We start from the raw sequence: 24,949 nt of genomic DNA on the forward strand, positions 1-24,949 counted from the left end.
ACTTTGGGGTTCAGTTACTCTGCCTAGCACCACTATACCTCAGCCACCCCACTTGGAAATCCACTGTTTCTTGCCAACCCAGGGAGTTCTCTTGTGAATTCTTTTTGTAAACATTTTACAATAGGAGTTAGCTTTTGTAACGTCAACAATCGCACCTACATTTGTTTTTTTACAGTCAGATTTTCGAACTTTCTTTCAGTGGAGCCTACTTATACTTTGTGAAGTGTGTTTAATCTCTGAGTTATGTACGTCAAAAGATACTTCCTAAATCTTTAAGAAGCTCTCCAAGGGAATAAAACTGGGCAAATTGGACGGTAGAAGTATTGCACCATTCATGGCAACGTGTTTCATTTGGTTGTGTTGGTATGTTTTTAGTGTTAACATTGGTGAATCTAGAAAGTTTTCATAAACTGGGGCTTGATAAAGCTGGTTGGATTTAAGCTCTTACCCGGAAAAGAAAAAAAAATACCAAAAACACATGGGGAAAGGTTGGATAAATGGTGAAAGAAACACTGAGAACAAAAGTCATTTTCCCCACTCACTCTCACCCTTGGACACTTTACTGGACCTTCCACCCTCTTTAGAGGACCAGGGAAAGCCACAAACTTCCCAAGCCCAAATCTGTTAGCACCAGCAGGCTCAGCTCTAAGAGCCAGAGCCATGTAATAAGCTTAGCTTCCTAGCAACCTGCACACAAGTGTTCCCAATAAAATGGATTACATACTGCTGATGAATCCCAAGTGAATATCATACTGACCCAACAAAGGAGTTAATTTGTACCTCCTGCCACACTAAGGAGGCAGACTGAGAGAATTCTTTTTGCCCGTGATCCTTCCTGGCATTCTCCCTGGAACGTCACGGTAAAAACAAAATGCTCCAATGAGGTCAAAAGTGGAGGCTTCAACTTCCTATTGCTTCTGCAAAAAAAAAAAAAAAGTCCTCATAACAGGAAGCAGAGGGTCTGTTTTTCCATCAATTGCTTTCCCAGTGCAACTCAGATTGCCTAGAATATCACCCCTAAAGAATTACTTGAGGATGCCCTGGGCAACTCACGTAAGGAGTCCAGTCACCCCACTATAAATCAACCAATTGACATTTTATTTACACCTTGGGCTCTTGGTTTATCCATCCTCAGGAGCCTAATCTCCCCTGGGCATTCAGACAAAATGAGGTTTCTATAATAGAAGCTAGCTAACCAGGTTTGAATTCAGGCTGCTGCTTCCAGCTGTATGACTCCTCTTTGGAAGAACAGTCATACCTCATAGGGTTGATGTGACGATTAAATTAATACGTGTAAAATGCTCAAAGTTGAACCTGGCATGTAATGAACACTATGAAAGTTCCTGCCATTTTTGTTATTGAGCCAAGGATGACCCTGAAATTGAAGGTGGTGACTGGCCCACCCAGATGGCCCCTCTCTCCTTTCAGGCTACACCAGCAACCTCCAAAGACAAACCACAGGCAGTGGGGGGCGCAGTTCTGTCCAAGTTATTCTTCATTGGAACCGGGAACCTCCTCTTCCCACATTTGGGAGCCAGCCCCAATTTGTGACCTCCTCCTCAGTGACAGGAAGGAGACAAAGGGCCCAGTAGGAATTCACTGGAATCTTGTGGCTAGCCCTAGTTCAAGCTATGGGTCAAGCAGTCAGGAGGAAGGGCTCTCGAACTCCTGAGGACACACAGCCAAAGATGTGATCCTCACATTAACCAGCTATAGTTCTAAACTCAAAAACAGGTTATATAATTAAGAAACGAAAGTGCTACCACAAAGCATTCATCTTCTAGCTGGCATAAACTTCTGGGAAAAGGGGTGGCTCTCAGTCATTTCTTGCTTGATGCCCTCCTGAACAGGCACTTGTGAGATGACTAAACAGGTTACAGGGTTGGCCCATCGCTGTTGTTACAGGCAATGTGGGCCCAGATTAGGGGATAGGTAAGACATATTTTCTCTTTATGAAACAAGTGTGCCAGGGGTCAAATCTACCAACAATGGTAGACTCAGGTAGTCTCAATTCTGTTTTACGAACAGTTGGTCAACTGGCCAGAACAGACCTTCACTCTAGGCAAAGAGAAACATGACAAAGCTCTCAGGTCAGCTTGGGATCTATCTATATAGATGATATTGAAACTGTTAACTGGATAAGACAGAAGCTAGAATTTATTGAACCTGCTGTGTGCTAGAAACTATGCTGTACTTTAAAGAGACAACTATAAAACCTCCTGGTAAATTTTCTGATGTAGGAGCATTAGTCATTGAAAGTGTGTTTGAGTTTGGAGCCCTGATGTAAAATGACAGCCTTGTGAACATAGAGGCTTTGATCAAGGTAGAAGCATTTGCTGAATTGAGCTTTGAAAAGTTCGGGTTATATAATTAAAGCCCATTGCTTCAATGGAGTTGTCTCAATAGGCTAGGTAGAAGCTCCTTACGAAAGGCCCCATGTAACTTTCCCTGTAGAAAACACCACTAGACCACTAAACAGAAGGACTGCTCACTGGTTTTATCATTGTCCTTATCTCACTCATGCATTAGCAACAGGTAAACCTGTAGTGATACCATGCGTATTTCCCAACGAACTGCATTGTCACAGGTCTTTAGAATCAGATTCTGGAGGGATCGTATAGATCATGTAGTCAGAACTCCCCTCTCTGTGTCCTCCCCACATCTTTTATTATGAATGAGAAAAGTCAGTGCCCAGATCACTGTCTCAGAGCAAGCATCAGTGGCAGAAGTCACAGCTAGACCTGCAGTTTCCTGACTTGTGGTACCTTCTTTACTGCATCCTGTGTTCTCCACACGTCAACAGGGTATACATGAACACAAACAGCTGAATAGATTGCACCTACCACCCAGCAAAGTCTTCAAAACCAGAACATTGGGAATCATCTCGGTTGTCTGAAGTATTTGAGACCACTAGGACAAAAAGTTCGGGTTATACGGGGAAGACCCGCTGCTTCAATGGAGTCATCTCAATAGACTAGGTAGAAGCTCCCTATGAAAGGCCCCAGGTGACTTTCCCTGTAGAAAACACCATCAGACCACTATCAAAATTCAACACGAATCTAAACATGGACACACACACACACACACACACACACACGAGAAAAAAGGTAAATCCTGAAATCCAATAGATGGTGGGCGTTGGAGAGAGGTGAGAGAATCTGACGTCAGCCACGAGGAAACTGGTTTTGTTTGGTGACCAGGTTAGATAACTTAGACCTCTAGTTTTAAATTTCAAGACGAAACTTTTTACTTAAATTGGATTATGATGTGCCAATTGAACTGTGACCAAAGGACACCTTAGAAATGTGTAGATCACCTGCTGAAATTAGCAGCAACTTAAGTTCTTGTTTCTAATCAGTCAGGGGCTACACAACTGACAGTTTTTAAGCGCTAAATGGAGGGCTATGCTTTCTTCACACGCTGGAGGCCTTTGCAGATGCAGAGGGGAAAGCATATGGCCATGTCAGTGCTTCCTGCAGAAGTTCTTCCCCACTGCCTCTGGACTCCTGGGCTATTAAAATAGCCTGCTCACAAGTATCTCTGCTTTTCATTTTTCCCTTTAATGCAGTCTACGCAGAGCTGTCAGACTGTGCTTTTAAGTCATCGTTTCCCGTAATATCTTCAAGGAATCCCCCTTTACTTCCAGAAGAAGTGCAAACTCCTTGCCTAGCATAGGAAGAACTCTGCAACTTAGCCAGAACCTCCTCACGAGGTTGTCTTCCTCACGGCTTCCCAGCATGAGCCTGCGACACCAGCAGGACTCATCATTACACTCCCTAAATCAGGGGTCTGTTTCTGCAAATGCCTCCTGCCCCCAAACTCACTGTGCCCTGCTCCCCAACGCCCCAGCATCCACCCTGTTCCACACTGGCCCTTCTCACCCTCAGGAGGCAAAGGTGGGGACTGTTGGTCTGAATCCCAGCTTTATCACTTAACTCCGTGTGATCCTGACTAAATGGTTGAGCCTCCCTAAGTCTGTTTCCTTACCTGCCCAAAGAACTGGCAAAAATGAGAGTGCTTTATTTTCCTTCGGAAACTGTTGACCTGATCTTTTATTGTAAATTGTTTTTTAATACCTACATGCCATGGGACTTGGGTAAGATTTATGAAATCAGCTTTTAAACAACTTGGATAGGCTTGCCACATAATAGGTACTCAAGAAATACATCTCTCCTTCCTCTTTATCACATATATGCTGCCTTATTCTAAGTTACTGTTTGCTGTGCCTTGTCACATCTCTCCTTCCCAGTCCCTGTTATCTCCCAACTGTGCCTCAAAAGATTCTGACACAAATTCTCCTGATCAATGAAGCAGTGTCACATCCCAGTTACATTCTCTCACAGGCCTCTACACCTGTCAGCAGTAAGTCAAAGGTTTAAACACACACTTTTACATATCAGCAGGCACTTCTGTGAGTGATCTAAACAATGAAATATATTACTCAGACAAAATACCAGAATCTTGAATCTGCTTCTAAAATTCCATTTCTGCCCAAATCTCAGGAATGTGTCCATTTTAATAATGAAAGGACATTTGTAATGGAGACCTTCAGGAAATGACACCTGTGTACATTACATTATAATATGGGTAGGTTAAAAAAAAAAAAAAACAAAACAAGACTCACTCCAGCTCCCAGTCGAAGTTGTAGTGGTTTTAAACTGTTTCAAAAGTGAAATCCTTTCTTCAAACGTTATCTTCCTTGGAATGCTAACATGTGAAACAGTCGGCGTGGAGCTGTGCAGCCGGGTGGAGTAGGTGGTGCATGTAGGTCCTCCCCGAACAGTGCATACAGGGTGTGTGTGCCACCCACCACACACTGAAGCAACAGAGGCACCTCCACAAAATATAATTTGAAAACCAACAGCTTGGTCAGGCACAGTGGCTCACACTTGTAATCCTGGCACTTTGGAAGGCCGAGGCAGGCGGATCACTTGAGGTCAGGAGTTTGAGACCAGCCTGGCCAACATGGTGAAACCCCGTTTCTACTAAAAACACAAAAATTGGCTGGGCCTGGTGGTGCATGCCTGTAATCCCAGCTATTCGGGAAGCTGAGGCAGGAGAATCGCTTGAGCCTGGGAGGCAGAGGTTGCAGTGGGCCGAGATTGCACCATTGCACTCTAGCCTGGTGATAGAGCAAGACTCCGTCTCAAAAAAAAAAAAAAAAAAAAAAAAAGAAAAAGAAAAGAAAAGAAAACCAACAGCTTTAGAAGAATAAGTAAATAGTTTAGGAGAATGGGTAAATATATTCCTTAGTGGTAAAAAAAACAAAAAACAAAAAACAAAAAAACAAAAAAACCCTACTAGCCAAACAGTATGCAGTAAGTCCTCACAATGTCATTGATAAGTTCTTGGAAACTGCGACTTCAATGAAAAGACATGTAAGGAAACCAGTTTTACCATAGGTTAATTGGTATAAAGAAGAGTTAAGTTCCTAAGGCATATTTCTGGCTACAAAAACATCAAACTTCTAAGAAAAATTATTTAGAACACTTTGAATAGTAAAACTGAAATAACACTTCTAATATTAAACACTGAAGTAAATGTGAGCTATATATACGTTTAAGAAAGATGAAGAAAAATGAGTAAGAGCATCATTTACCCACTAGCTGCAGTTCAGGGTTATGGGTGGCTGGAAACTCTCCTGGTAGCTGAGGGTGCCAGCTGGGAACCACCCTGGACAGGACCCCATCCCATGGCAGGGCACACTCACACACACCCGTACTCAGATGGGGACCATTTAGACACACCAATTCTCCCGATATGCATAGCTTTGGGATTTGGGAAGAAACTGAAGTCCCTGAAGAAAACTCATACAGGCATGGGGAGAAAGTACAAACTCCACATAGTCAGTGGCCCTAGCCAGGAATTGATATTTTTCTCATTAACGTTATAAACAAATGACATTGAACAAAATCAGGTTACTCAAAGACCTGCTGTATACACACATATTTAATGTTAAAGATGTTTAAGTCTTCGTTTGTATTCTATCAATGCCAAATAGATTATTTACAAGTTGTACTCAAGTTGATGTTACAGAAAGAGAGAAATGTAAGTAGAAGGAGGCAGTTCTGCTGCAGAGAAGGCAGCACCATCACTGGCCAGCACTGGGCAGAACATACGGTCCACTCACTGCTAACACCAGCTGGCAGGAAGCCAGGCACTTACCAGCCACCTGCAACCCCCAATGCAGAATGTCTACAAGAGGCCTCAGATACTGCGGAATCCTAGAAATCCCTTGGCTGAAGAATATTTAGTGACAAGGAAAACAGCTATATTACTAAGTGAAACCATTTACATAGAGCATGATACTGATGTTATAAATTTATATGTATGAACAGACACGTACTTTTCTAAAACTGGAATTACACACATCAAAATGTTAGGAGTAGTCATGTGAATTGTTCTTATTGTCTTCTTTGTCCTCTTGTGACTTTTGCAAATTGTCTACAATTAATAAATAATCTTTGTGATTAAAAAGCAATTTACAAAAAAAGATCAGGTCAACAGTTTCTGAAGGAAAATAAAGCACTGAGTTCTGGGCACTGGATAGATGCCAGAAGGGCTTTTTTAAATATATATTTTTTGGGATGGAGTTTCACTCTGTGACCCAGGCTGGAGGGCAGTGGCGGGATCTTGGCTCACTGTAACCTCTGTAGAGGCCAGGAGTTTCATGCTCCCATGAGGCTTCAAGTTCATGAGGCCAGGACTCCTACCTACCTTTCCCCATGCCTGTGTTCCTCAGCAGGCAGCATGACGCCCGGTGACGCCCCATGGCACGGCACACAGCAGGTGTTCCAGTAAGCAATGGCTAAACAGACAGTGTGAAGGTCTCATTCTACTCCAGCCCATTTTGGATCCTTCCTGTACCCACACCCCCTTTTTCCTCCTTTCTCTCTTATACTTTCAGAAAACAGAAACATTTCCAGAAACAGGCCCTGATCGACCCTGCTCCTCTTGCCAGCTTAAGGGACATTAATATTTTTTAATCCCAGTGTCATTGAGTTCATGTAAAATAGAGCTGACACCCCTTCAGACCCCTTTTCATGTGTGTGACAGGAATTGGGGAAGAGGGGATTTGGAGGTGAGGATATTTGAAGTGGAGAATTTGGACAGGAGGACAGAGATGGACACAGAAATACACAGTGAACAACAAAGGCTGTTGGAAAACCTTGATTCCAATCTGGGTTGTGCTGCAAAGAAATTATAAGACTTGACTGGACCCTGGTTTTCTTATCTGTAAAAATGAGTGACCACAAATCACTAGGGAAATGCAGATTAAAACTATAATGAGATACTACCTCACACCCATCAGAATGGCTACTATCAAATAAAGAAAGTAACAACTGTTGAGCAAAGTAATAGAGAAATCAGATCAGAACCCTGGTGCACTGTAGATGGGAATGTAAAGTAGTTCAGTCATTATGGAAAATAGTACAGAGGTTCCTCAAAAAATTAAAAAGAGAATTACTATATAATCCAGGAATCCCACTTCTAGGTATATAGCTAAAAGAACTGAAAGTAAGACCTCAAAAGAAATATTCAGACAACCATGTTCACAGCAGCATTATTCATAGTAGCCAAAACATGGAAGTCAAAATGTCCATCCACAGATGATAAGTGAAATGTGGTATTATACATACGATGGAATAGTATTTGGCCTTCAAAAGGAAGGAAATTATGACATATGTTACATCATGGATGAACCTTGAGGACATTCTGCTAAATGAAATATACCAGTCACAGAAACACATTACTGTATGATTCCACTTATAAGAGATACTTAGAGTAGTCAAGATTATGGAGACTGACAGAATGGTTGTTGCCAAGGGCTGTGGGGAGAGGGAATAGGAAAGTACTGTTTAATGGGTATTGAGTTTCAGGGTGGTAAGGTGAAAAGAGGCATGGAGATGGAGAGGAGTGATGGATGGACAACATTATGAATGTATTTAATACCACTGAACTGTACACTTAAAAATGGTTAAGATGGCACATTTTATATTATGTGTATTTTATCACAATAACAAATTCTGAAAAAAAAATGGGGAGTGAATAACCATGGAGTATGGTAGATTAACTCACAGAGACATCATGAAGCAGATATAAAACGGCTGATCTAAGTCAGGGCATTTTTTTTTCTTTCTTTTTTATTTTTGAGACAGAGTCTAGCTCTATTGCCCAGGCTGGAGTGCAGTGGTGCGATCTTGGCTCACCGCAACCTCTGCCTCCCGGGTTCAAGCTATTCTCCTGCCTCACCCTCCTGAGTAGCTGGGATTACAGGTGCCTGCCACCATGTCTGGGTAATTTTTGTATTTTTAGTAAAGATGGGGTATCATCATATTGGTCAGGCTGGTCTCGAATTCCTGACCTCAAGTGCTCCACCCACCTCAGCCTCCCAAAGTGCTGGGGTTACAGGCATGAGCCACTGCACGTTGCCAGTCAGGGCATTTTTTTTTTTTTTTTTTTTTTTTGAGACGGAGTCTCGCTCTGTCTCCCAGGCTGGAGTTGCAGTGGCCGGATCTCAGCTCACTGCAAGCTCCGCCTCCCGGGTTCACGCCATTCTCCTGCCTCAGCCTCCCGAGTAGCTGGGACTAGAGGCGCCGCCACCTCGCCCGGCTAGTTTTTTGTATTTTTTAGTAGAGACGGGGTTTCACCATGTTCACCAGGTTGGTCTCGATCTCCTGACCTCGTGATCCACCCGTCTCGGCCTCCCAAAGTGCTGGGATTACAGGCTTGAGCCACCACGCCCGGCCGAGTCAGGGCATTTTTAAAAGCAAAGGTGCTATTCAAAGGTAAGGTTTCCTTATATGCAAAGAGGTTACATGAAGCTGCAGCATTTAGATTAAGAGCCAACACATCCTTCTCTGCCCCTGGGACACACAGCATTAACAAACTCCACAACTTTTCCTTTATCATACCGAATGAATCCTGTTATGCTTCAAGACCTGGGTGAAGTTGTCTTGCTCCATGAAGCCTTGCTTGATGGTGGAAACCAGTGACGGTCTTTCTCTGACTGGCCAGAGAACTGCCAGCCCATCTACGCAGACACATGCCACCACACACATACACCCCTGCGTTCCTTCACAAGACAGTAGAGCTTACCCCTCAACTAATTTGACCAAAGGCCCTGCCATAAAAGTCTTGTCACACCTTGCAGTGATTTGCACACCATAGGTCCTCACTAAAGATGTGTTAATTGGCTGATCAGAATAAATGGCATTGCTGTCCAGCCCACTATCAGGCAAAGATGGTCTTCAGAAGTAAAGAGATGGAGCTCCCTAGAGTCCGATTCTATTAATAACTGATTCTACCAACACTAAGCCTGTAACCTCTACCACGGATCTCATTTCGCTAAACTCCATTGCAAATTACTGAGGCTATCTCTGCTTGAAATCTGTTATTGGCGAGCATATTGATTCCCAGGTGGCTGCCTGACCCACAAACCAACTGATTGTGTTGAGCATCTCGATCTCTTCTGGAAAAGCACTCACCAAACCTGCTCACACACTCTCCAACTCCTTCAGAGTCGTAGTGGTGTTGCCTCAGGCAGACACTGTGGTCTAGCAGGAAAGAGACCCATCCTCAATGGCTCTGTCAGCTCATTTAGATTTAATCTGACATAGCCATCTCTTTAGAAGGAAATCTACCAATGGCCTAATTTTTACTTTGTTTTCTTTCTTTTTTTTTTTGGTTTAGTGTTTCTGTTCTTTAGAGTTGAGTTCCTTGAAATGACACTTTCGCTCCTAAGTTGTTAATGCTCGTTTTCTCACTTCTCCCAGTGCTCACACAGATGATTCAAACGCAAATCACACAGATGATCTGAAGAATGTCTCCTGCTGCTTTTCCAGGATTTTTCCATGCTGCATTTTCCCTAGGGCAGCGAGGGAGATTGGCTGAGGGAGATTCTCTAGTTCACCCTTTGTTTCCTTTGCAGCAAAGCCCTCCAGAATTTGGCTTCCCAGGCCTGGCAGGAAATGCCAAAGGGTGGGGGATGGGTAGAATTGTGTAGAGATGAAATTTTTAAAGAGGAAAAATCATGAAATTATTCAAGACAGGTTTTATGGGATCCTGTTGGAGAGAACGGTTTCAACAATGGGGGTCATAAATACAAATGCACAGACTCTAAAAATCTGGGAATTTCATTTCCTGTAACTTCAAAAAAAAAAAAAAAGCAAAAACAAAACTACCTCTCAGTGATTCTCCTATCCCTTGTAGTCAATGCCTGAATGGGAACCTGGGAACTGGGAGAGGCAATTCCAAGAGTCACTTCTCGGCCTAAACCCTGACCAAGTCCCTAAGTTTTAGAGCCTAGCAGTCCAATAAGGAGGGCTCACAGCATTACCTCCCCGTCTCTACCGACCGGCATCTGATCTTGTAGATGCAGGAATCTGTCTCCTTATTTTCCAAATACCCTCCCCTTCTCCTCTTCCTTCTTTGCTCTGATTCAGCCATTATCATTTCCTTGGAAGAAGTAGGAGATAGAATTAGTTGGGAGTTCAAGAATTGGAAAAATAATACAAATGAGGTTTGGAAATAATTTCTAGGTTTCAGCAGCCATGTCTTTGCCCCTACCCTCTTGCAAATGCTACCCATGCTTCCAGGTCCAGGGTAGGTTCTACCTCCATCAGGAAGCCTTCCTGACTGACTCCTTGTATGTCTATCTCTCCACTAGACAGTAATTGGCATGAGTTCAGAGCTGGTATTTTTTAGCTTTGTAGCCCTAGAATCTAACACAGTGTCTAGCACATAGATGCTTAACAATAAATACTTACCAATAAAGACTTGTAATTGAAACAATTACAGGCCATAATTTTTTTAAAGCAAGAAACAACTGTGGGTGTATAAGAAATTTTTTTTCTCATATACAAGAAAATATTAAACACCACTGACAATGTCACCCACTTAAAAGTTATCTGGAATTTTTAAATATAACAATTTTGGTCTTTTGTTCACATCAACAGATACAGTTCTTTGTGGCTATGCCAATTTTGGTAAGCACCCTACCTTTATAAAATAAGAATTATGTCCAGGGTTTTTTAGTTGTAAGAGGGAGGACCTGGGAGAATGTGGCTACTTGATCTTAACTGGAATTGGAAGTCCTTTATTCCTCTTTCTGTACCTTATGTTTTGACAGTGAATTAAATCAAGTTTTGTAGAATTACCTACATGGTTCAGGTTACTCTTGCATTCCAAAGACACACTGGTTTGAATTTGACTGAAATTAAAACCATTGGCTTAATTTGTTGTTCTGTCTGCTTTTTCTTACTAGCCTGGAGAGCTGGAGCCATTTTATTTGCTTTTGCCTTTCTAGATCCCAAGGAGAGGGATGGGGCACATGAGCCAAGGGTAGGCGGGTTCAGTACAGAAAAGCCCAAATCCCTATTTAGCAGTAAGTTGGCCCTTCAGTGGGCTGCACTGACCAGACCCAAACCTGACTATGTCATCATGACTGATGCCAAGGGGTTCGCACGACCATTGCCATTGGACACTCCCTCTTCAGCAGTAAGTTGGCCCTTCAGTGGGCTGCACTGACCAGACCTGAACCTGACTACGTCATCATGACTGATGTCAATGGGTTTGCATGACCATTGCCATTGGTTGCCATATTAGATATGGTATCACCACTTTACACACTTCTAAGTCTTTCCAGGCAACTTGTGTATAGTGTGCAGCCTGAAGCTATGTGTAATCTGTCAGAAGAAGTTCTCAAAGTAATGTTTCCAAAAGGACCATTTTTTTCCGATACATTGAAAAATAAAGGCTCACCTAAAAATAATTAAACTCGACTTAACATTATTGCTGTTCTGTGTATCATAATTAAACAAGTATGAAAGAAATCTTAATAGGATTGCAATCGGGTCTTTGTGTTCCTGAATGGTGTATTAGAGTCTTAGTGGAAACCAGGTTTAAGGTGGCTCAGAGGAACTGTCCTTTGTTTTCAGGAAAAGTGAAACTCAAGCAAGACTGAATTCTATGGCTACCAAATCCTGTCCAAATCCTCTCCACCTTTCAAAGCCTGGCTTGATCGCACTTCTTCCACTAGATCCTAGGGAAGACCCCATCCTCTGAGCCTTCTTGGTTTGAATACTCCCATCTAGAACATAACTATTCAATGCTGTTTGCTATTCCCTCTTAGCTTGTGGAAGTTAGAATAACCTCCCACTCTGTTATCACTGAATGCTTCCACTTGAGAACTATCTTCCTTTATGTTAATAACCCCCAGCATCTACCTCAGCGTCAGGTCTCTTTAAAACCATGACAAACTATTGGTTTGTCATAGGGAAAGTCACATTTTAAAAAAGTTAAGTTGAAAGTTTATAAGCTGATTCTTCATCAGGTTCCTTTCATAAGTAAGTTAAGATCCTTCCATGAGGTTAAAATATGATTCACTTTAGAACAATTCAGTGAATATGCATCTGTTACATAAAGCAAAGTATTCTATGAAATTGAGCTGGCATGAGAGAGTTGGTGCAAAGCTGCTCCTGTGACTGTGGCTGCCTGACAGTGGCCCAAGAAAAGAGAGTAAATATCTCAACTACAGCGGAAGCTCCTTCTCTGCCCATCCTCACCCTACAGCCATCCATGACAACATCCATGTTAGTTTGATCATTGTTCTGCCATAAAAGAAATCCCTGGCGTCATTTAACACCACTTTGTGCTCCAAAAGCTGCCATGTGATGAGGAATCCTTAGCCTTGATACTCTACAATGCACAAAGGAGAACACTGCTGACACTGAAGACATCCATTCCCACTCCCTCACTCATTCACCAAGCTGACCTTCAACTGTGGCTTCCCATGATACACCAGGTAGAGGGGCTCCATACAGCCCTCACAACTAAACTGGACCCCTCCTAGCATGTTGGGCCTCTTGACAATGTGTGTAAAGAAAATGTGCCAGAGTGGCTCCCTGCCTAGAAAGCCACTTCAGACAGTGAGAGAAAGGGCTACTTGCTGGGGACAGGGGAAGTGGGAGGGTTCCTCCGACAGAAGGGACCCACGCTGGGTCAGGCACAAGAAAGCAGCAATGTGAATCAGAGCAAGGCCCCACTACCTTGGGAGTCCCAGAGACTAGATGAGATGCCAGGTCTGACTCTGCCAAGATGGAATGCCTATGAGCAAAATAGTTTTACTTCTCTGAAACCCAATTTTCTCACTGGTACCAAAAGGAAAGAAAAGAAAAAAAAAAAAAAAAAAAGGAAAGGAAAAGAGAGAGAGAGAAAGAAAGATAAGGTGACTTTGAAAAAATCTTCCAAGTCTTTAATTCTGTTAGTGGGTACCTGTCAAGTGTGAGGCCCTGTGATAGGCACCATGGAAAATACAAAATATGACACATTTCTCATGAATCTAAAATTATGCTCCAGTGGAAAAAAGAAGAAAAGTTAACTCTATCACTGAGTCTCTATTATATAGGATTCTGTACACACATAAACCCATAAATATTAGGCATTACACAACACACATCAAAAATGAGAATAGCTAGTAATTCTTATACTTGTTCAGAAAAAGGGATAGATTCTTATTAAATAGGGGTCTCAGGTGAAAGTTTCATAGACAAAGAAATATATGTCCTTCTTAAGATAAGCAGAATGATTTCCAGATTTTCAGATGATATTTCTTATTCTCCTGAGAGATCAGAAGGATAGGAAACATTCCACTGGATCAGGGTTCCTCAGTATGGAATGGGCATTGTGTGTGTGTGTGGGTGCATGTATATGTGTGTGTGTGGGTGCATGTGTATGTGTGTGTAAGACAGAGATGGGGACCCTGGAATCAAATAAGTTGGGAAAAGTAGATTAAACAAGGTAATTTTGTTTTCATTGCAGGTCTCCTCAAGGATGCTAATAAATAAATGTGTGTTGAGACTAAGAGAGGTTATGTCTGCAGTGACTCCAACTATGGGTCACAGAGTCCTTTGTCCTTACAGCTGCTCAAGTGATTGGGGTTCTGAGAAATCCTCTTTGGGAAACAGTGTACCAAAGATAATGTAAACTCCATGAGGTCAGAGACTAGTCTAGTTTACCACTGTATCTCCAGCACCTGGCATGGCATCAGATACACGGGAAGGATTTAATGAAATATAATTTTTAAAAAGTTTGCCAAATGACTCAATGAATAACTGTTGAATTTTAAGTGGAAAAACTGGCATTCACAATGACATGGAGATGAGAATACACCCAGAAGCAGGGTATCACCTCCCCATGATGTCACCCTCAGGGTCTGGGCTCCACATAAGCCATGGCTAGGAGTTTCAGGCGATGTCTATCTTTGCCTTCTCAAAAAGCAAACTACTACAAACATCCATAATGATCCTAAAAGACTCCTCCCAACCCCTCAAAAAGGATAACAAAATTAGAGCTTCATGAAGAACATTGTCGTTTCTTTACTAAAAACGGGTAACAAATCAGTTAATGATACTCAAGTCAGACTCTACCATGGAGTTATGGATGATCTTTGTTTCTTTACTGCCACCTTCTGGTTCCCAGACACCTATGTGGTAAATTAAAAATGCTGCCTTATATTTGTGTTTCACTACGAAATTTTAAGCATTTGTTCACATCCTTTACTTCAGATGACATTACACAGATTAGAAGAGATTAAGGTGGCCTTTACTCTTTTTCATATGACATGAAAATAACTTACAAGTTAAGTGAGTTGATCAGTGATAGAAAGTTAGGAGCAGAGCAAGGACTAACGGCACTTGGTTTTTCCAATGAGCAAACAGTGAGTTTAGCCATTTGGCTTTGTCCAGCTCTAGCTGCAAAGAATTCTACAGCTCTCTCATCCCTTCACAAGCACAACCTTGAATGGAAAATCCAGTGCCCTAAAAAAGAAGATGCTGTTCAAATATATCCTGATCTTTTCAAGGGTAAAACCCATCCCACTTTACAAAGTCTTTGAGAGAACAATGTAGAGGGTCTAAAATCGGTATTTTATCTGATAGTCAAGATGCCCCAACATGGCAGCCAGCCAGCTTCTTCCTAACATACCTTGGTCTGGAAGCAGCAGTAGAGTTGGGTAAGGTAAGGGTGTTTCCGTGCCAGAGCCAAAATCCTCTTCTCTGTCATTGTGCAGTCCACGTCATCATCCTGAAGGATGACATCCTTCTTTAAGACCTTCACAGCATATACTTCATCTTTGCCCTTGAGTTCTGCCAACATGACCTGCAATCAATCAATTGCCTCCATCAATCTATGCATGCATGGAATAAAAAGAAGAAACATAAGCTAATACCAAATACTTTAAAAACTAATTATGTTTTTTCTTTGATTTTAAATATTATTTTTATTTATTTATTTATTTATTTTGAGACAGAGTCTTGCTGTGTCACCCGGACTGGGTGCAGTGGCACGATCTCGGCTCACTGCAAGCTCTGCCTCCTGGGTTCACAACATTCTCCTGCCTCAGCCTCCCAAGTAGCTGGGACTACAGGTGCCTGCCACCACGCTCAGCTAATTTTTTTGTATTTTTAGTAGACGGGGTTTCACCGTGTTAGCCAGGATGGTCTCGACCTCCTGACCTCGTGATCCACCCACCTCGGCCTCCCAAAGTGCCGGGATTACAGGCGTGTGTAATTTTAAATATTATAACAAGCCAGGTGTGGTGGCATGCACCCAAGATACTTGGGAGGCTGAGGTAGGAGGATAGTTTCAGCCCAGGAGTTACAGATCAGCATGGGCAACACAGCAAGACCCCCTCTCAAGATGTATATGTAATGTTTAAGAAAACTTCCTATTCCACAGTTACTACAATTTTACCATTACTACATTCTAATAGTTACTACAATTTATTTATTTTTAATCTCTGGCACAGTGCCCAGGCATAGAAAAGAGAAGTTCAATGCACATCTGTTGAATGGTTATTCATATGTTTATATGTGTTTGTCATACTTACAATTACAGTACATCAAATATTTTTACAGTTACAGTAAAATATTGTAACAATTTTTTTTTTTTTTTTTTGAGACGGAGTCTCGCTCTGTCGCCCAGGCTGGAGTGCAGTGGCCGGATCTCAGCTCACTGCAAGCTCCGCCTCCTGGGTTTACTCCATTCTCCTGCCTCAGCCTCCCAAGTAGCTGGGACTACAGGCGCCCGCCACCTTGCCCGGCTAGTTTTTTATGTATTTTTAGTAGAGACGGGGTTTCACCGTGTTCGCCAGGATGGTCTCGATCTCCTGACCTTGTGATCCGCCTGTCTCGGCCTCCCAAAGTGCTGGGATTACAGGCTTGAGTCACCGCGCCCGGCCAGTTGTAACTATTTTTAACTGAACGTTATCTTACAGACATTCTCCACGTGGTCTCCATCATTATCACGGTTGCTTATATTCAATTCAAGTAAACATAATTTATTTAACCATTTCCCTCAAATTAGACACTTAAGTTATATCTAATCATTAAGTATTATGTAAATTGCATTGAGTATTTTTGTACACAATTAAAACAATTCCTCTTGGATTACATTTGTAAGATGGAAACTCTCATAAGTAGGTAAAGGGTTAAGCATTTTGCACATTTCCTATTTTCAAAAAGGATGTGTGATACAATGTGGCACTAGTAATGTAGGAGTGTTGGAGTTTCATGGTGACTTAACAACACTGAGTAGTTTCACTTAAAAAGTCTTTTTGCTCACTTAATAGGTGTGAAATGTTACAGTGATGCTATTTTAACTTAAAATGAAACCTTAAAAATATGTTTTCTGACTGTATTTCTTTTTGTGTAAATTACTCCCGTCTCTTTTGTCTTATTATGCTGCTATCATATTAATTTCTTACAAATTTATACACATATGATATATAAAGATACTAACCCTTTACTTTCTGTAAAAGTTTTTCTAAGCCTGTTTTATGATTTTCTGTTATTTTATTCTATTGAAAAGAATCATGTATCTTTATGTAGTTGAATCTGTCCTTGTTTGCCTTTATAGTTTCTTTTATAACTTTGAAGCTGGAAACGTGATTCCTATTCAAGAGAGCTAATTAACAGTTCTATTTTCTTAAAGTGTTCCTATCATTTGATATTTTTGCACTCATTTACCTACAAACGTCACAAGCCTTTCTCTTCTTAAATAAGTAACTCCTAAGTACAGTATTCCAATGTAAGTCATCAAAGCTAAAAAGCAGCCATCAGAAACTTAATGAGGGAATTCATGATGTTAACCTGAAGACTTTTTGTCACCCACATATTTTACAGACTCTTTAAAACTGGCTCAAACTTTGGCTGTGATTTTTCCTAAGAGATAACCTAAATGCTCCAAAGTCATCTAAGTTCCCATCCTGCCTACACTATATGAAAACCTAGAATCTTGGAGTCTTGCTCAAAATTAGACTGCATCCTGCTCACGCCCCAGAATTATGCCTAACCAGAGGACCTCTTCTTATTTAGCCAGTCTCTAAAGAATGTAATTGCTTCAGCTTTTGCCATTTAAGTAAACCCCAGTTACCTTCCCACCAGAGTGATATCAGGGTGAGATAGGGGCAGGTGAGACAGCTGGGAACCAGGTGGGATGGACCAGCTGATTGACAGGCTGCTGCTTTCAAGAGTCCAGGACATGCCAGGGCATGTGATCCCAGGAGCTTCCTGGTCCCCAGAGCAGGACCTCCCAGAACCTCTCAGGAGGCCCCAGAAAGGTGACTCCCAGGCTCAGCTCTGAATAGAGCCAGGGAAAAATCAGAGATCTCAGGTGAAATGCAAACAGCTTCCTCTGCTTCCTGCCCCTTCATCTTCTTTCTAAAATGAACAGGGGTTAATTTTTTCATTTCACCTAGCCATCAGTATGGTGGCTGACCACCTTTATGCTTTATTGAGCATACTAAACGCCACACCCCACACCACTGCATTCATCTCAGTGGGGAACAAGATATGGAGAATGACACCAAGGACAGAGGACCCTGATCCAAGGCATGAGATGATTATTCCCATTCTCTTGCCACATATAGAGGATAAACAAAACATTTACTACATGCCAGAAAGATCAGTTAAATAAAATTTACCTTCCAAAGTAATGCATGCTAAATTTGCTTTGAACCCTAGGTTTACTGAGGGCAGGAATTCATTCTCAAAGTCTTCATAATGAATTAAAAACAGAATTTCAGCTGGATCTCTGAAGCAGGGAAGACATGTATTGATACTATTATTAACTTGGAACACTGAGCATTTAAAACTTTCCAAAGTGCTTTCTCATTTACCATCTCACTTGATTCCTGTCCCCATTCAACAAATGAGAAAAACTGAATTCCAAAGAGATTAAATCACTATGTGAAAGTCTCATATAGCCAATTAATAGTAGAACCAGGGTTCCTATCTGCTTGGCCTCAGGTCATTTGCACTTACAAGGAAGGAAAGAAAACCTAACGAGATCAGTCTGAAAAGTTCCTCTCTCAATCTTAGATCAAACAGATGAAACAACGCTAAGGAGTAGAACAAAACCAGCAGTTCCACCCATGTGTGCCACAGACCTTGCCAAAGCTGCCTTTGCCCAACACCTTGATGAAGTTGAACTCATCCAGGCCCAGGCGCTTGGCCTGGCCTTGCCGGACTTCGCCATTCTCCCCAGGGCTCAGCTGGCCATCAGGAGATGATGCCGACCGGTGCTCCTCCCCTCGGTTGTCAAATGACAAGGCTTTCCGAATGTTGTTCTCAAGTTCTTTTATTTCTAGGGCCAAGGGGAACAAGAAATTGCATTAGTGCATACCTCATAAGCTGTTCCATTAGGACTCAACACTCAGACTTTCCCCTGTAAGCTCTCAGTCCTCTTTCTGGTTCTTCATAACAACAGATCCAGTGTGGCATCCCTTTGTATGTTCCCTCATCTGTTCACCATATTCTCGTTGGCACCCAATGCGCAGCAGAGCCTAGGTATGCAAAGAGGAGGAGGACACAGTCCCTTCCCTGCCCTTGTAAACTCCAGATTACACTGGACCTGGCCGTCTCTCTGAAAGCCCCCTTTGGCTAGTAGCCTATTCCATTGTTCTAGGTGCAGCACACAAATCTGGGCCCTCTCTAGAATTCTGCAGAGTCATAGGTATCCTTCAAGTTTCCTTTGAAGATGAGAACAACGAATCAGGAACTGTCATCACAGTAATCATTGGTGATATAATTATTTCAATAACCGAGCCATCAGAATGGTGGCTGATCACTGAAGGTGGAAATCTTCACACCTTCTAAAAGCCTTTACTCAGCCTTGTTGCCGGGTTTCTTCTAAATACCCATCTCACACAAGGTTATCTAACAAAACGAGCAATGGGCTTATTATTAACAACAGAATTGCTTTCCCAAGTGACATGTTGCAAACTTATCTCCAATGGGGCGGGAATTTCTCAGTAAAACTTCTCAACTATGAGACAGTCTTGTGCCCTACTCTAGAGCTTGTGACTTGAATTACCTGGGGGAGATAATGCTGGATGATCCTCTGACCTTTTCTATTTGAAGAAGCTTTACTGTTAGCAACTCATTCATCAAGACACGCAGTCTTTTGTGTGGAAATGGGCGTCTTGAGCATAATCCGATTTTAAATGATGCTTGTGAATAACGGATTACAGAAGGCGAACACAGCCTATTAGCCCTTGGGAATCAGAATTAGGCATGAGTGACAGAAAGAGATCTTCAGCTTCTTTTCAGGAGGACAGAGTCCTATAAGGGCTCACTCAAGGAATCCAGAGATCTTTCCTAGATCTGGAGTTTGGCTCCTCTGAGATGTGTTGGGGAGGGTGAAGTGGGGGAAAGCTGCTAAGTCTGCAGACCCTCCCCTTGCCAATTCAGCAGTTATCTGCCTATCACTTAGCTTGACTAAGTAACTTTTAATCTCACCATAGAGCTAAAAGCCTCAGTTATTAAATGAATTTTGGAAGGCAGAACATAGTTGTTTAGGGACACCAAAGATTGAAGAAAAAGTTTTTCTATTTATTCTTACAAGGGAAGAAAAATAAACTATGTCTGATTTCTGTTGTGTAATAATGTCACTCAGAGGGACATCTGTGCTCACATCACTACTGGGAAATCCTGGCCCCTGTGTCAAGTGGGATGAGCAGAGGCCCTGGGGAGCACTGCAACCTGCTACTGTACCCATCCAATGACAGAGCTCAGAGCCAGAGAGCATGCGGGGCAGGAGCCAGGCCTAGAAACCCTGGTCTCTGAACTCTTACTTGGGCTCTCTTTCCCATATGACCCTGTCTCCCTGAAGCTCCCAAAGGGGATCTCAGTCTCAGAAAGGAACACGTGAAAACCCCCAAACTGGTCTGGGAAAATAGCTACAAGTTCTGCAGCCCCAGAGTACTGTCAGGCTGCTTATGAATGCTTCAAATCTCATTTGGAATGAGGTAGAGTGTAAAGACACAGAAAGTTAATTGGAGTAGCATGAAGAGGGACTGAGACCAATTATTTTGTGGCCTCATGGCTGGCGCATGACCCCAAAGCTCTTTTTATTTACTCCTGGGTAAGAAGGTCTGGGTCATGGTGGTGACCTCCAAGGAAGGTTTGATGGCAGGGTTTCTGAGAGTGGGTCCCTCAGCCAGCATGGGTACAGTCTTGTCCTTACCACTGACTTATCTCCAAACCTTGACAACACTCTGACCTTCCACTTCCCACGCGCTAACCTGGGGGACAGTAATGAAGCACCACCATAGAGTGGGTGTGGGCATAAAATTAGGATAACGAATACAAAAGGGGATATAGAACACCAAGGCACCATTGTCAGGCTGGGTTGGGTATTCCTGTTCTGCAGATGCATATGTCCCTTGCCAGTCATATCTGGTAATGGTCACCAGAGTAGGAGGTTTTTGCAAGTGTAAGTCCCTCTTCAGCCTCAGCATTCTCAGATGGCTGCAGAATTATTATTGTGCAAATTATGTCCACAGAACTTATTGTCTGAAGCATATTCAGACAGAAGGAGCTATCTGGAGCTATAGAGGGGAATCAGGCCTGGGACTGGCCTCCTTCCCACTTCTTTTCTCAGTCTCTCCTCTAGCTTCATCTTTCTATCCCCATCCACTCAAAGGCCAGGATGGAAGACATCTTCCCTCACCCAGCCCCAAACTCAAGCTGATCTCAGGTTTTGGGTATGATGATGGGGAAAGGAATGTCAAACTCAACTCAAGGGAGTGGCGCTGACAGGTCGAGGGCCAGGCAAGAGCTTTAAGAGAGGGAGCTGTACCCTTCTCTCTCTAGTACCCTTGGAACCAGGGACAGAGGCAAGGGAAAACAGAGAACCATAACATCATACACTTGCTCTCCTCTCACCCTGGCCTGGAAGGAATTTAAAGCCGATATGGCCATGGAATGCCCAGCCCTCAAGAAGGTCTTATAGAATGAAAGAACTATTAAATCAACAGGCAAAGGGTGTTTGAAAACCCGCCAAGGCTGCTAGCTATTTCAGCTAACAAGCTCACTCTTGGTTAAAGAGGCCTCAGAGCTCCTTGGTCCATCCAATGGCAGAACTCAGAGGTCAGGAAGCAAATCTGAGGGTCTCACCCTGGTCACAAGGGGAGGTGGGTGCTGACTTGGATCGATCTTCCTCAGATGGTGAGCTTCCAGAAGCAGGTTGCGGGGACTCGGCACCAGCAATGAGCTAGAGAGGAGAGAAAGCAGGGACAGAGGCATCAGAAGGGAGGTTGAGAGTTTTCTGATGTCAAAAGCATCAAGATGCCATACAAGAGCCGTGAGAGTTCCCAGAGTAGCGGGAACTCAGTAGATCTCTGTCCTCTTGCAGCCATCACTGAAGTAGACAAAATGAAGTTGGATCTCTCTGTGACTTCTGACCAGAGCAAGAACCACAAAAGGAATTTCAATGCACCTTCCCATGTTCACAGAAGGATGATGCCTTCCCCTCGTTCCAAAGAGCTGAGACAGAGGTACAATGTTTGATCCAACCCCATCCAAAAGGATGAAGTACTTCGGGTTGTGCGAGGACACTATAAAGGTCAGCAAATTGGAAAAGTAGTCCAGGTTTACAGGAAGAAATACATCATCTACATTGAATGGGTACAGCAGGAAAAGACTAATGTACAACTATCCATGTAGGCATCTACCCCAGCAAGCTAAAGCTGGACAAAGACTGCAAAGAGATCCTTGAACGGAAAGCCACATCTCACCATGTAGGAAAGGAGAAGGGCAAATACAACGAAAAAACAATTGAGATGATTCAGGTATAAATCTTACATACAACTTTCATTAAAAACTGCTAAAATGAAAAAAAAAGAGAGAGAGAGAGAGAGTTCCTAGTACCCAGTGGCACCTGCTGAATTGATATTCTGAAAGCACAGACTCAAGTTTTCATTTGCCAATTAAAGGGAAGAAAACAAGAGACTTCAGTTTGTTCACTTTTTATTCTACCCAAATACAATTGACCTTTCTAAGCAAAGCTCAACCCCACGTCTTCCATAAAGCCCCCCTCCAACTATCCAAGCAATGCAAGTTATCTCACATAAAGCAATGTGATACTTGTCTCTAACACCTGTTTGGCACTTATTAATTATCTTATTCAGCTTTCTATAGTTAGCACCTTTGTATGTATATTGTGAGGGGTTCTCTGCTTAAGTAGACTATAGGATATTTGAAGGTAAGACTCTGTCCGGCACTTTTAATGCCCCTAGTGACTTATACAAAGTAAGAAACATAATAGATGCTCAATAAATATTTTCAGATATATTGATATTTGTTGGCAAATTTTAATAGAACACCTCTAGTGAGGTTTGTTCCTTGGCATAGATGCTGGCATATCCCACTTTGAGTCTCCATTAACATCAGTGGCTTAGACTCAAAGATCACAAACACTTCTGCTCCCTTTTAGTACTTACTCTTGGTCTACCCACTGTGCACACACATCCTTTCTGGATGATGGACTAGTTGCAAGGGGCAACACGAGGGCTACCAAAGCACCAGAAAGTCTGATATTCCTGCAAAGAGGTCTTGAAGCTTCAGACCAAGGGCGCTTCTCTCCCATCCTCTCATAGTGACTTCAGTTACAACTTAGTTTTTCCAATTTTTGCATCAGAAGCATCCCAGCAATACAAATATCAGGACTACAGCCCATCAGCCTTCTACCCTGCCCCTTCTTGAATTTCTCCATGTTGGCTTCTTACCTGTTAGTTCTTCCAAATCCAAGACAAGGCAGAGAATGCCTCACAGCTGGCATGATAGCCCATGTAAATATAGGGCAAAGAGAGCTGGTACTGAGCTTTCTTTTAAATGTTTCATGACAAAGATTCTGTCTTAATTTACTTCTAGACAAGAATAAAAGCCACATCTCCTGAAAAGGGCTCTCTCTAGAGCTTTTAAATGTGTCTGCATAACACTGTCATCACAGAGTGTTCGCTCAGCTCGCCTCTTCAGCAGGGCCCTAGCATTCTCGGGTACTGATATTCTGCTTGCCATTCCAGCGCCTTGGGTCAACAACTGAAGTCCTGTTTCCACCAATGGGATTTACAAAGCCGAGAAGAGCCACCAAAAGCACAAAGTCTCGGTTATCTCAACCAGGGAGAAGAGAATTTCTTCTGCAACCCTTGCAAAACAGCTCTGCTTATTGAGAAAACAGAGTAGAAGGAGAAGTTTAAGAAAATAAGAACACTTCAACCTTTCCTATACAAGAGAAGCCACATGGAAGAGCCATGGGTAGCTTCTAACATGACAAGATGACCAGGAAATGCAGGAAATGCCTTTAGAAGACATTTCAGGGCAAAATTCAGGGAGACTATTTAGGTGTCAAGATTGCAAAGGTACCTAGAGTCAGACTTGCTTTTCTAGCAGGCGGCTTGAGGATGTTTGCCACTGGGCAATGAGGGCCACTCCCCACTGCACCCCTCACTCAGATTTTCTGCCCCGTTAACATGGTTCTAATTATCTCATAACTTACTTTTCAAAGACATCTTAAATTTTCTAGGCTAGGAGCCAGGGCTAAAGAAGAGCCTACAAACGAAATGCTACAGATGCCTTTCCCTCTGTTTACATCTGTGGGTCCTGACTTACCAAAATAACATTTTGGCAAATGGATCTCTTCTTACTGATATTTAGAATGTCACAGAGATAGAGACAGTTTTGGTCTCCAAAGAAAGGCCCAGATGTTTCGTGTCGCGAGACATTAACAATATTCCCTGGGCAGCTCAGTGCTGGTACGATCACAAATCATCTTGGCTTCCTCCCTAGAAAAGAATGTGGTTCCAGTTCTTCATCCATTTATCTTCATTATAATGATACCAAGGGTGAAGTTCAGACACTAACATTGCTTTCATGCCAGCTCTGGAAGCAGATAAGTCCATTTCCTTGTATAGAGTTGTTAAGCTTTTTCTAGAAGGAATTTCAAATTCCTCATCTCAAAGTTTATGTTTGTCTGGCAAACTAACCCTTGAGGCTTGCTTTGTTTTCACTTCACTTTTGGAGCTGAAGAAGACAGTTACCTGCCTGGCTTCTATCTCTGTTTTTTGCTTGAAACACTTGCAGTTTTGAGTAAAATACCTCAAACCCAGGAATCTTATTACCTCAACTCCAGAGCACCCTCTGGAAGCCAGCACAGAAATGCCAGCCTGAAAAGGGCTCCAGAAACACCGCCAAACAGCCAGTTACCTTTTTCCTCCTCTGGCCGCTGTTGGTGATTTTGTCTGGGGTAACGCCCAGGTCAGCCAGCACTTTGGCGATTCCTCTGGCATCCACTCCACAGTTGGGAGCCACGTTGGTCTCACATCGACGGTGAACATTCATTTTGCAGACTGTAAGGAGACATGGAGAAAAGACAGATAAGTATTCATGGCCTAAGATGTTACTTCTTTCCTTTGAGATTGTATTATATGTTCATGAAATATCACATGTTCATTTAAGATATAATTTGGAAAATATAGAAAAATATATATATATATAAGTCTTACATCATACAGAACCAAAATCATTCATTAAACTACCTTGCAGAGATAGCCACTGTTTCTAGTACTTCCTTCCAGCCATCCTTTCTATGCATATGAAATATGGATAAG

General features: G+C 42.5%; 1 protein-coding gene and 1 pseudogene across 2 annotated transcripts in view; one reads left to right on the forward strand and one right to left on the reverse strand.

The window, feature by feature from the left end:
• Window positions 1–24,949, reverse strand: part of PRKCE (protein kinase C epsilon) — a 540,751-nt gene that overhangs the window by 164,255 nt on the left and 351,547 nt on the right. For both annotated transcript variants that reach the window (XM_005575968.4, XM_005575969.5), the window contains exons 7-10: window positions 24,546–24,688; window positions 21,459–21,555; window positions 18,449–18,645; window positions 14,986–15,159 (exon numbers count right to left, since the gene is read on the reverse strand). In XM_005575968.4, coding sequence (XP_005576025.1) covers window positions 14,986–15,159; window positions 18,449–18,645; window positions 21,459–21,555; window positions 24,546–24,688 — 611 coding nt within the window. The remainder of the gene's footprint in view (window positions 1–14,985; window positions 15,160–18,448; window positions 18,646–21,458; window positions 21,556–24,545; window positions 24,689–24,949) is intronic.
• Window positions 21,717–23,385, forward strand: LOC107127131 (large ribosomal subunit protein uL24 pseudogene; annotated as a pseudogene).

The sequence above is a fragment of the Macaca fascicularis genome, chromosome 13 (assembly GCF_037993035.2).
Source record: "Macaca fascicularis isolate 582-1 chromosome 13, T2T-MFA8v1.1".
In the NCBI taxonomy this organism is placed as follows: Eukaryota; Metazoa; Chordata; class Mammalia; order Primates; family Cercopithecidae; genus Macaca; species Macaca fascicularis.